This window comes from Anser cygnoides, chromosome 1 (assembly GCF_040182565.1).
Source record: "Anser cygnoides isolate HZ-2024a breed goose chromosome 1, Taihu_goose_T2T_genome, whole genome shotgun sequence".
Classification (NCBI taxonomy): domain Eukaryota; kingdom Metazoa; phylum Chordata; class Aves; order Anseriformes; family Anatidae; genus Anser; species Anser cygnoides.
The window spans coordinates 62,810,841-62,824,478 of record NC_089873.1 but is presented as its reverse complement, the minus strand read 5'-3'; the positions used below and the strand labels follow the sequence as shown (position 1 = coordinate 62,824,478).

At 38.7% G+C, this 13,638-nt stretch overlaps 1 protein-coding gene across 5 annotated transcripts in view; it reads left to right on the top strand.

Moving 5' to 3' along the window:
* CHRM2 (cholinergic receptor muscarinic 2) overlaps nt 1–1,972 on the top strand; it is a 104,863-nt gene extending 102,891 nt beyond the window's left edge. For all 5 annotated transcript variants that reach the window (XM_048056749.2, XM_066998232.1, XM_048056860.2 and 2 more), the window contains one exon: nt 1,117–1,972. In XM_048056749.2, coding sequence (XP_047912706.1) covers nt 1,117–1,141 — 25 coding nt within the window. In that variant the 3' untranslated portion in view covers nt 1,142–1,972. The remainder of the gene's footprint in view (nt 1–1,116) is intronic.
* Nucleotides 1,973–13,638: the final 11,666 nt, after the last annotated feature.

Below are 13,638 nucleotides of genomic sequence, written 5' to 3'. Positions count from 1 at the left end.
GCTATCATAAACTTCATCTTACTGCTTCTAAGGAAAAATTACTCAGTGGTAAGGTTTGCAAAATTGAGTGCAACTTGTCTTTCAAAACTACATCCACTAGGCTTACCTTGACAGGTCAAGAGAAGGAGTTACATGATCATTTCTACATCATTCATTCTCTTAGAGAGTTAAAAATCCAGGTTAAGGGGGAAAAAATATCAAAAAAAAGATCTGTTCATTTTCTAAATCTTATTTCTTTAGAAATTTTCATAAAAGAAACTCACCTGTTCCTTTCAGAATGTAATGAAAATATTAATAGCACAGACACACAAAATGGGAAAAAATGTTTTGATTATTATTTCACCTTTTAGCTTCCATTTTCCAGCAGGTGTGCAAATGCTTTATTCTCTCCATTGAAGTTTTCACTTTTTTATAAATGATGAATTTTTCCAACAGCTGAGGACTCTTCTACAGATTAAGTGTAAACTAAATGTGATGTGATGACACTCAACACACCATGCAGAGAAAGATTTATTTTGGGGCCAGCATTCATGAAACAAAGAGTGACAGACCAGTGTGAAGTTTTCTGGAACTTTTCCTTAGAATCACCCCCACTTTTGATACTTTTGATCCTTTTGAAAAGGCAAAATTCTTTTTTGCGTGTGTGTTATTGCATATTTAAATGTTTGCAAGAGACATAATCCTGTGTGTTTCCACCTTGTTCTATGGTACATCAACATTTGCAGCTGATTAAAATTGTAAAAATACATGAAATAATGTACCTACACATGTACAGACAGGCATGCAAAGACACACCAACATGTTTTATATACGTGGAAAATAATCATCTAACATTCAAGATGTTGCATGCAATTATTGTGTCTACGTTATGCTTGATGGCAGCAGGTGGGATTTGCAGAGCCAGCTCTTACTAATGACACTCTGTGTCCTGTCCTGAAGGTAGAGAGGATAGCAGAGCCTGCCCTGAGACACTGGGAACTTCTCAGGTCTGTGGCTGGTCATGGCTCAGTAAGATAAAACACAGGATAATCTTTCAGGGCCACATAAGAATTTGTCCTTTTGAACATCTCTTGAGCTCTCATCTCTTTGCTTTGTGTCCCAAACCACGTTCACTAGGTTTCACTTCCCTTCTGAAAGATAGTTCTGCAAGATGTAGATGTCGGTCTCGAAGAGCAGCGCTCCCTGGGCTCCTCTTCTGGCTTCCCTGGCTGTTACCCACGCTCCGTCCACCCCACGGCCCCTAGAGACCCCGCTGCTGGTGCTGCCATGTCTTCATCCTGGGCTTGGCCAGAGGATCCCGTCAGCATATCTACACTGTATGCTGCACTGGCCACTTTGGTTTCACATATAAATTCAGAAAACTGTGAGGATGAATCATGAAAAAAAATAATACAAAAATAACAACAAAAACCAACAACAAATACTGCAGCGAACCCTTCTCACCCTCTCCTTATCGTCCTGTTAATCTTTTCCAGAAGCAACTAAAAATAAAAAGGCCCAATCCTTCACAGTATCCCTGCTGCAGCAGGGTTTGTCCCATTGGCAGCCCATCAGGGGTGAACCGTTCTGCCATGGGCCATCCCTTCTTTCGCTCTCCAGGGAGAGGACAACAGCCTGGGGATGTGTCAGTCCAACTGGCACCTTCTCTGAGTTTTAAGGACATCTGTGGTTAAAAACAAAAAGGAAAAAAAAAAAAAAAAAAAAAGAGAAGAAAAAGAAGAAAAAAAAAGGAGAGAGAGAAAGAAGAAGCTGAAGCAATATTGAGAAATCTGTTTTCCAATGAGTACAAAACCTGAGGAAAATTTGTCAGCTGCTTTGTTTGGATTTTTCATTTGATTTATTAGAAATCTTGAGGATTCATTTGGAGACAGCAGTGTTTGAACATTGCCTGATGAAAAATAGTCCAAAACCAACAAACGCATTTATATAGGTCAGATTTCTTTCTTATAGGTCTTTCTTTCTTTCTGGTTTGCCTCACAAATTCTCATGGGGGCAGGAGTTTTCAAATGGACCCCAGAGATCAGTTGTTTGTTATCCACAAAGTGCCATGGGAACAAAAGCAACAGCTAAATCTATCATCCCTCTGTTTTATATCTTTCTGGTGGAAGAAAACATATTGACAAGAGGAGGCCTCCTGTGGTTGGGGTGAGAACAACCCACCCACTGGTGAGAAGACTTCTGGTTGTCCCAGCTGCTCCTGACCATCACAAATAGGACAGAGGAAGAAGGGGATGGACCCTTTTTTGTTTTGTTTTGTTTCATCTCCTGATGGATTTGAACATGTCCCTTGCCTGTGCTGCAGTAAGGCTTGCTAGTAAACTCACTTCCATAGATTTTTATTTTTATTTTTTTTATTTTGATCCCTGCTCTGCATTCCTGTTGATGTGGCAGCTGCCTGGGTAGAGAGCACCTGGTTTCTGCAATGTCACTGAGGTGGCACACTTTGAGTTTTTCTTCTCAGATAACAGCACCTCACCTGGCCACTCCTGTTACCCAAAACCATTTCTGGTACTGGCCTTGCAGGACCAAGTTGCTCAAGCATCCTCACAGCCACATTATGATGTAAGGCTGGCATTATGCAGTTGGTGGGAGGCAGGAAACATGCTGTTAAGATTTGTTTTCCTTCCCTGACCTTACAAAAATTCCTAAAGATCTTTATTTTTTTGAAAAATCATGATGCTTCCTGTGCAAAGCCAAACTCTTGTGAAAGAAACAGCAGGAAAAAAAGCTCTTCGTCTCTGGGTTAGGGAGTGGGGAAGAGGTGGTTGACAGGTCGTAGGTCTAGAGTCTAGTAGCCTTCGATATTTTTAAATCTCTCCTCCTGGATGGCTCTGTACTCACAGTTGACAGCAAGGTAAAGAGTAGAAACTGATCAGCTAAAAAGATGCAAGACTTTTTTCCCCTCTGGATCTACAGATCTTTTATACAACTTGTCTAGAAACACTTGCTAATGAAAGTATATATTTCTATACAATATTCCATTTATCTTTCCTGTATATCATGAAAGACTTCTAAGAAATCATTTTTTTTAATTTATAGAAAATCTTTCCCTGAGAGAAGCTGATAGATGGTCCTTAATTTGCAGTGGCTTCTTTTTTCATTGCTCTGCCTCTTTCCTCTTTTGACACAGTCTTGAAAAAAAAGCTTGCTTTCTCCCTCTCTTTACTATTTGTCACCTGTGTTTTAGCTACAGGTGTGTAGTTTCTCTTACTTTTAAGATACTGTGAATGCTGGTATTCAAATTCTTTAATCCCAGCAAAAATACTGCCTTCTCCAGCATGCAAATCTCTCTCCAATGAAGTCCAGCATACTGTGTGGAGTGAGAAGTTTCATAAATTCTTTCTGCATGGGATTTGATTTGGAAAGAAGAAAATTCCTCACATGAAACAAAGTCAAATCAATTGTCTTCCTCCCCAGTTTTGTTATGTACGTGTGAGAAACAACAGTGGATGATAGCAAAGACTCAATATTCTCATAGTGAAATATCAAGAAGCAACATGCATGGATTTATTTTATGCCTTGTACAATGGTAAGGCAATCTTCCCTTCCTTTGAATCCCTTTTTATTACCAAGCTTACTAGCAGAGTGTTCACTCAGAAACCATGCCTAAGAAAGTAATTATAGCAAGACTGAGTTGGACATCAATCATTTACCACAAGCAATGCAATTATTGCTCCTTTACTTTTGCTTCCTTCCTTTGCTATGGCCCCTTTTTCTACATCACGGAACTAGTGGGTTACACATGCATATCAGTCCTCCTGGGTTTCATATTTCAGGATACTGGGTAGATTTGTTAGACATATTTCATTCCAGTATCAACTGAATAAAGAAAAAAAAAAAAAAAAGTGTCTTTTCCCCTTCCAAAGCTCTGTTTAACCTCAAAAATGTAATTGGGTGAGATGAAATTGGGTGGGATGCAATTTCATCTTTTTCCTATTTTTACAGAGAGTTATTTTATAGGTTTTTTTGTTTGGTTGTTTTTTGTTGTTTTGGGGGGATAGACGGGGGTTTGGTTTGGTTTAGTTTCTTTGGACAGTACTTGCAAAGAAGCACATAGAAACTCTTTTCTTTTAGATGCCCCAAAGTGCTCTTACTCTCTGAGAGAACCAGCTGTGGGTGGTGTATGAGGCAGTAAGGACATGATGTGTGTTACAGTGGACTTGGGAAGGAAGGATTTCACTGAGTTTTTAGCCTTTGGACAGGTTCACCTGGCAGCTTAAAAGAAAGTGCAGGGGCACAAGTTTGGCATGCCCTAATTTTGTAAAAGAATAGATGGGTCATGGTTGGATTGTTTTTTTTTCCACCCCTCCTGGCTCATGTAGGCCACAGGAGTAGGGAAGGAATTTCTGCCACCATTGGCTCTGTCGTTACACCTCTACCCTAAACACAGCCCTTCTCTGAAGCACAGCACTGTAGTAGTGGTAGTAATAATAAAAACAATACTGGAGAGAGTGCCATGGTTTCCAATAAACAGACCTTCTTATACATTGTCCCTTAATTTTGGTGGCACTTTACAGAGGTGGTTGGTAAGTTAGAGACTAGTAGTTTGTAAATACCTTTAGAAAGTGTGTTTTAACATGACCAACAGCATATCTTGTCTATGTACAGAAATAATACAGTATGTGTACTACTATTCAGATTAGGTTATAATGTAAATATATCTACAATGAATGTCCAATTATTCTTCAAGCTCTATGTATGAGGAAGAACCTCATCTCTTCTTGAGATTTTTTTTAACTTAAGGGTATGGCAAACCTGTCATTCATTTATATATATATTAAAAATAAAAATAAAAAGTTAAAATAACTGCATTCTTTTCTTCAAAAGTGAAAAATACGGCAAAGAAGAAGGGAATGCATTGCATGTATAAGATACCCAAAGTCATATGGTTAGACTGGGAACCGATGCTCTTACAAGTTGGGGACTGGTCAAATTCTTGATGCTATACATTTGATCTCATATAAATAAGATAAGCACAAGTTTATGGTTAGCTGTGTAAAGCTGACCAATTTGACTATATATATACATTATATATTTATATGCTGTATAGATATATACATATTATATACAACATTCACACAATGAAAGCAAAGTTTGATAAAGTCATATTAACTGGGAAATTGGATGTAATGTGCTCCATTTGGAGGAAAAATATATGTTTTATTCAGCAACATTCAAACATTATGCAGGATGAAGGAAGAAGGTGCTTTACCAAAACAACTCATGAAGGACAGAGGTTTGAAATATCTTGAAGACACAACTAAAATTACATGCAATATCTATGTATGTACTTCTGCTGAGTTGTATTCCTAGTTAAGTATTACATTAAACAACAAGTTATAACAATAATAAAAATGTTTTTGTATGTGGAATCCCTGTTTTGTTTTGTTTTCTTTTCTTTTTACTGAGTGAAATACCCTGTAAAATGCAAAATAGCATAACAAATGAAGAAAAATAGTTTCCCTACAGTAGCCACAGCAGTGAGTGACTGTAGTAATTAAGAGAATAATTCTAACTTTCTTTTCCATTAGCCTTCTAGGCAAGTGTGAAATTCATGAGATGTCTAGAGAACTATTTAACTTGTCCTTGTCTTGTCCACATCTCTCTTCCCCATACAGTTCACCTCTTCTGGTGACTCTGCTTCCCACCGAAGGTTTTAACCTTTAACTGCAAGATCTCCTCAGTAATCTGATGAGGATCTCTGAGAAAATATTCCTCCATATATTTCTGCCATCTAACAGTATTGAAAGAGAATAGGTATGACTCTCTTGTACCCATCCTGTGAAATCAAAATGAAAGAAGTTTGTAGTGAATTTTGGGGGAAGATGGCACCACTAGCACCTAAATATATTTTGATCTACTGTTGCTTTATGAATACAAACCTAGCTGCATGGCAATCCTAGAAAGTGTCTGGGAATAGTATAAAGCACATAGGCTGCATATTTTTAGCTCCTCAGGGTCTCAGAACACTCTCTCACCCCCAACATGGGACCAGACAGGGCTCCGATGCAGAAGAAAAAGCCAGTGGTAATGACTGGAGACCATTCCTGCCCAGGTAAATTGGGCTTTTGGTGGACAGTCAGTCTGGTAATTTGACGAGTGATTTGAGTGTCATCAAGAGAGGGTCTCTTGGGCATAGTGGGTACATCACCTCTGTAAGGATACTTCAGACATTGGTAACTGCTGCAGGTGGGATATTAATCCATCAACTCCAGAGTAGAAACAATTAATTTTGATAAGATATTCCATTCTCCTTTTAAATATATCCTTTTAAAATATTTTAATATTCTTACTGTTTCTACCTTCTGAAGACCTTACACCCATCTTTGCCCTCTGTCTGACACTTCCCACCACTGCTCTTTCCTCTGTTGTTCCTTTAGTCCAAGCTCATGTTCAGCCATTTCACCATCATGCTGTCCATAATCTTTCTACAACAAAAGACAGAAAAGCCCATCTTTGTTTTTCTTAAAATAATCAGCTAAATTTATGTTTGAATATATTTATTCACTTTTTTTGTATTTAAATCTCTTGCATTCTGCAAACCATATACTTTACTGATAGTGTTGCAAGGTGGGAAAACACTGTTACAGATCTTTCACATATAGATCCCAATGGTCAGAAAACACTTGTCAAGTTCAAACTAGAAACACAAATAATTATTTGAACTCTTTTTCCAAGCCACCATGTATCTAATTCTGAATCATCTCTTCTGTTCAATTCCATTTCTTCTATTCAATTCCATCTCTTACCCAGCAGATTACCAGTTTCAGTTCCTGTTTTGATAACCAGCATATCACAGAACCATATGCATAACTTGAATTGTCAGTATACCACTCTGGTCCAAATAATTCTCTCACACACACGTTATACCATCCTATAATTGCCAACATATGGCTTCAGGGGGGCCTCAAGATGCTGATGGTGAGAGCTGTAACAGATGGAAGAGGTTTCTGTAAATATGAGGGTTAACTTCCAAATGGATAGAGTTGCCAATCCTATTTGAAATGCAGAATGACAGGCCAAGACTTAAAACCCTTCATTATATGTTTTGGAGGGCAGTATCCAACCCCACCTTTTTTCCAGAATGTACTTTTTTTTTCTTTCTTTCTTTTTTTTTTTTATTTGTACATAGGCTTTAAATTCACTTAAAATTACATAAAACCTACAATAAGAGTACATACAAATCCAGAGCACTGAAGCTGTTGTTTGTCTTCCCAGAGAAGGTTCAGATGCACTAACCACACATATTTTGAAAACTCATCACACACAAGGAAAAGGGGATACAGTTGGTGCCAAACTGCTCATCTCCCTGACTAAGTCACTCGCTCAGGTTCATTGTTTCACTGCTGGGATGTGAACAAGGTTACCTTTTTCTTTAAAAATGTAGACTCACACTCAATCACAATAAACATCACCATCTGAACCTCTATATATAGCCAGTAATTATGGTTAATAATGTAATATCTAGTGGCTTCATCCTCCCCCCTCTGGAGAGAGAACTTCAGACAACATTCCCCAGACCAGTAGTGTTTTTATTCAGTGTTTTTCTCTGAGGCCTTTTATTAGCAGAAAAGATTGTGAAGTATAACTGTTTTCTGTTCACTGTGTTCTGGAAACACCCTGAGAAAATCAATACAGAGAAATGCTACTATTTTGTAAATCCATTAACTCTGTTTATGGCCTTTTGCCAGCCATTGTATGCACTGTCTAGACATGGAAACCTACTTGGCTGTGCCAGGATATGGACTTTGCCGCCTTCTCCTCGATGGAGCTTGCCAACTTCATTTCTACCAACACACAGAATCAGGGGGAATAATAAAAGCAGCAAGAAAGATATCAAAGAAACAGAGCAAAAAGAGTAGTCCTTTCCTTCTGTCCTTAATCATAGCTCTCTTCCTTCTTTCCTCTTCCCTCCTTTGTTTCTTCCTTCTTTCTTTCCTCCCTCCCTCCCCCACCCCCTTTCTTTTTTTCCTTTCTCTGAAGTGTCTCAGCTAACTCTGTGGGTTTCACTCTCTCATTAACAGCTTGCTAAAGGTGCTGAATAAATCACTATGAAAGCAAAGCCTTTGGCTTAAAAATGTGAAACAATGTGGGAGGGAAGGAGGCAAGGAAGAATGCCTCGAAAAGCTCTTGAGTTAATTCATTGCAGTTTAGAGACCAAAGGCTTTCCTTGCCTCCCACCATAATCACTACTATGATTTCACCTGCTGTTGAAAAATGCTCGGGAGCAGGGCTGAGCAGGGGTGATTGAATGCATACAGCACAGCAGCGATATTCATAAATGGAAGTGTTATTGGTGGTAGCTGCACCAAATCATTTTCTGTGAGTATGGGAATAATAGATCTGTAGCCTCATAAAATTCTTCCTGATAAAACTCCAACCTAAAAAAAAAAAAAAAAGAATAGGGAACAAGGTCAAAGCAGTTAAATCCTTCCAACACAGAAGGTATAGCTCACCTCCCTTTGCAAATGTGAAGACTGATAGGTCCAGAGGAATGCCAGCAGCACCATGGCACAAGATTTTCTTTCTGTGAAAGCCATGTTCTTGGGCACAAATTAAGATATTCCTTGGTCTTTCGGCCAACCTGTCTTTTGGGGTAACATGGGCTAAGCTACTAGACTTCAGCTCTCCTGCCAGGAGCCAATGGGTAAAGATGAGAACAAAATTCAGTGGATGCAGGTTTAGTTATTAAAATAGTAGATGTGATATTTCAAATATGGATATCAAATCACAGATTTTATTGTTTCCTTCCTAAAGCAGGAAAAAGTAAAGAAACCAAAAGTTTCCAGTGGTTTTAGTAGGTATATTTTCTGTGACACATTTGGAAAAAAAATTCAGTTGTACACAAGGCTGGGCAAATGTCTTCTGTGTGGTGGATCCCATATCACGCTAAGAAGCCTGGACTTCGACAATTACAAAATAAAGGGGTTGGTTTTAGTGAAACTTTTTCCACTATAAAATTCTGATTTGTTAAATTCTTTTTTTGTTTTTTTGTTTGTTTGGGAGGTCAATTTCAAAGTATTGCCTCATTTTGAAAAATTTTAGGAAAAGTCCAAGTTTTCTTAAGAGACTGGCATAAGACTTTCCTTAAAAAGTTCATCAAAGTTCCCCAAAGACAATCAGCACAATTATGTATTTATGAACATTTATGTAAGTACTACACTAAAACTTTGGACCCTGTAAATGGAAGCTATGTACAAAAGGGAAAAATATATATTTTAAAAGATAAAAGTTAAAATGTGTGTTAATCCCTGAGCAGATACAGTTCAGAGTGGAAGAGGTCAGAAAGTGAAAGTCAATGGTGTTTGCAAAGAACTATGAAGCCATCATAGAACAGTTGCGAAAGGCAAGAAATGAAGATGAGATAAGTCACACTTCAGATGTCGATAGTAAAGCACACTCCTACAGGCAATTTAGAGACATAACTTTCTCTAGGACAGGATCCTTATTAAAATGGTTTAAGTAATCTTTGGATAGAGTAGTCTCTGCCTGTATTAAAGATAGGTAGAGGCAAGGGGACTAGCTCGGAAAACCTTCTCTCAAAGAGCTTCCATTAAACAAGATTAATCCTGACCCAGGTACGCATTGGCCCCAGGATTTCAGTCTTCGTGCGATTTTTACAGCTGTAACAATAGATACAGTAACTGCTCTTATGGTGGGGAAAATTGCTGCCTAATGATTAATTAGTTATTAGTGCTCACACTTACTGTCACAATCTTGGATGTACTTCTTTGGATTTGGGCTGTGCAAGACATGGGATAAAATTTAGAGGTTGGAGGAAAGGAGAGAAATCTGTTATGTTTCAAAGGATGTATGAAGGAAAATTAAATAAATTAAATAATAATTAGTTACTTATGCTTTTACTCTGCATTCAGGAGTGTCTGCATCCCTCTGGGAGGACATTTGGTTCTTGTAATAGCTACTGCTGATGCTGCAATGTCCAGCCTTGCATGTCCTTGAGCACAGCAGAGCCACCTTTGAGGTAAGTTTCCTGAGGACATATGAAAACAGTCTTCTTTCCATGCTCTGGTTGTATCACTCATGGCTGACATGGAGTTGCCTTTCTCACCCCCCACACAAGCTCTTCAGGTGAAGTGAACAAAAGAAATATGTTCCAGTCTTTGCCACTCCTGCTTGGTGCAATGTAAACTGGAAAGGGCGGAGCAGCACCTCTCTGCTAACACCATTTGGCATCCCCAACACGTTAGCTTCTCTCCATGACTCCTTATTAGCATGCATTTTACTGACTGTGCTAGGAATGTCACTTTGCAATAACATTACTACATATGAATACTAACCTGAAATGAGACAAGTCTTACAAAGGAAATTGCTAATCTGATTGCAAGGGACTAATGTGACAAAACCCCAAAAGACAAGGAAGTTTCTGTACACATTTTCCATTCACATCCTTCCCTCCCTTCCCCTCCTTTACAAATTGGGCAGAAGGGACAAAAAATCTAACTGATTTGGATTCAATTCCATACAAGATGATGTTCTTCCTGTTACACTGGACAGTTAGGTTGTGATTGTGATGGATATAAGCAATGAATATAATGATAAAAAGAAAAAATCCACCCTCGGTTGTTAATTTGTCAGAAGAAGCCCCGAGACTTTAGTTTAAAATAATTTCATTTGCAAAAGCTATCACATGTTGTATTAGCTTTTGCCTATTGTTCAGAGTTACCTTTTCTAAGGGGTTTATATTCCATTAAGTTATTGGACTAATCATAAAACAGTAATTCCTAAGGGGCTCAGAAAGTGCTGATTATCTTCTAATGAGATAAAGTACCTCTCATCTCTAGGTCACTGCCTTGAAATCATTGCTAGATCCTCAGTGGCTAAACATGTTCACAATCTGTTGATTACAAAATACATTAATAGTGGTGACTACTGCTGCCCCAGAGCAAAGTACTTAAATGAAGAACCTAGATGAAAATGTAGAACTTTGGTAGGGAGGACTATAGTTTTTATCTTTCATTTCTGCTATTTTTCATCAGGTCAGCAGTTCACGTGAAACAAATTCAAAACTAACTTTCAGCTCAGACCAAATATGAGCCCAGTAACAGTTTCTAAATACATCTCACCCACGTATTTGTCAGGAAATTGTATTACTGTGAATTTTTATTTCAATGTCATACCTCTAGTGACATGAGTCAGAAAAGCAGTCCAAAACCAGAAATGAAAAAATGAGTAAAAATGAAAATTTCATTTAACACAATATTATCATATATCCATTGCTTTTTTGTATATATTTCCATATGGTGTTATGACAAGTCAGTGGGAGTCAGGCTTCATATAACACACAATTTTAAACACATTTTTTGCAGGATATCCTATTTCATGGGAAGTTATAGAAATATATATTTTTTTCTAAGCCTAAACAAAACAAAACAGAAAACTAATTTCTGAGTTCTCCATGAATTGGAAATTCCATATTTCAATATCTGATATTTACATATCTTCTTCATATACTTATACACATATATATGCACAACTGAAAATACTTTTCAGTCTCACTGAAAAAGCTGAAGACCAGGATTTTGACATGCTGGACACTGTACACAAGTAAACACAGAAGCTGAAGTATAAATAACTACCTTTTCCTTAGTATAAATATTTTTGCAAGATTTATATTAAAACTTGTATTAAATGTAATTATGCAGCGGGTATGGTTTAAACAGAACAAAAATGAAATCTGTTATTCTAAACTTCAGGAAAACACTGGAAAGCAATCTTTCTTTCCTAGTCTAGAGCACAGATGTTTGCTGTCCCAATTTTGTGTTGTTCCTCAGGTGAGGGGAGGTGGCTGAGCCTTTCCTTGGTGCCTGGTACACCCATGCCGCTCCAGACTCCAAGCAGCAATGGTCCCTTGCAAGGGTTTATGCCACCTGAGCAAGGTCAAGGACCTTTGCAAGGCAAGAAGGGTGCTCTCCTCTCTGCACAGCCTGGGTGCCAGATTCTTTGCACTCCTCTCTTTCAGGAGAACAGCTCTGTGTACTGATCAGAACAATACAGCTGTCCACCCACGTGGTTATTAATGGATAATAAACAGCTCAAGACCCAACAAACAGTATTTTTCTTAGCAAGCACCAGCCTGGAATCAATTAAATAACAACAAGAAGGGCTCTAAGAAGTGCTATCAATTGTAAAAGTTATTACACTCTCAGGATGTCTCACTGAAAACTCCCACGCAAAGCAATCAGATGTTGGCTGCTGCTGTGTCTTAATCAGGAGTTTTCTGTAGGGTCACAGAGCCCCTCCAGCTTGCCTCCAGGAAGGAGTGAGACCAGTTTGCTGGCCAGAAAACCCAAAATGTTGTGCACCTTTGAAGGGAGGTATGAGGAAACAGGTGTTTTCCCATTTTCACTGCTTCATTTAACACCTTACTGTTGGGTGCATGTGAAAAAAAGTAATTGAAGCAAAGCACAGAGCAAATTAATTTGATTTTAAGGCCAAGTAGAAAAGAATTGGATAGATGTAATATCGTCATGCCAGAAAAAGTAAGATGAGATTTTTTTTTTTCCCCTTGTTGTTTGTATTAGTAATAAACAAGTTATTTTAAACAGTCCAAGCTATGTTCTGTAGTGTAAAGTAACTTCCAACCTGGCTTTATTACATTTCTCATACTGAGTCTGTGACAGCAAAGGAAAAAGAGAAGGGTGACTGACTTCAGGTCACTAGCCCACAGCAAGGGGAAAAAGTGAGCAAGCATATTCAGCAGAAGTCAGCAATGCCAAACAGGTCTAATTTCCCCTGTGCCCACACTTCTGACGTAATAAACAGACCAGAAGTTTCAGCAAGAATTGTAATACAGTAAAGTAACAGACCTTACCCGGCATGCCCATACTTTTTGCCATGAGGGCAGAGAAACAGCCATACCAAGTGACAGAGAAAAAAGAAATTACTTAAAGGAGCTAAGAACTTAGGTGACAACTGAGCAAGGACTTTGAGTATGCAAGTGCTGAGCACTGTCTCCCTGTGTAGGACAGTACGTGGAAGACTAAATAGAGTGCTGGTAAAACACCCCTAGTTCCTAAATACTTGCAGTTGCATTGCTAGAATGCCTCAGCCTGCCAAGTGCTGAATGAGAAGGCTCAGTACATCCCCAAGCTGTGCTGGGATTAACTAACTCATAAGCAAATATAGCTCTGTCTGTCTGCAGACCTACCAGCTGGTCTCAGCTGCCCACACCACAGCAAAGCAGCATGACCCACCTTGACCCATTCTCCCTGTCTTGGGCAGAGCATGCCAGCCCAGCTCCTGTGTCCTGGAGAGATGCAGGGCTCTGATTCCCAGCCATTCTCTACACTGGCCAAGTGACCAGGCCATCAGCAGTGTCTCCTTGTATATCATAGCTGAAACACTCCTACTTTTCAGTAGAAACCCTTTGGATCCCTGTGATCCCTTCATATACTGCTATTAGGATACTCAGATGGGGCAGCAGATACCAGTGGATGCCTCAATATTAGCTGGGGCATCAACCAGCACTTACTTTCCCCCTTGCTTGTCAGTGCCCCAACAACAAAGCTAGGTGGTTAGATTAACTTTGTTTAGTTCAATAAGTGAAAGTGTTTTATCTGGATCAATCATTCTTATAGAACGAAATGGAAGATGTATGCTTGAATCTTTTTTGTCATG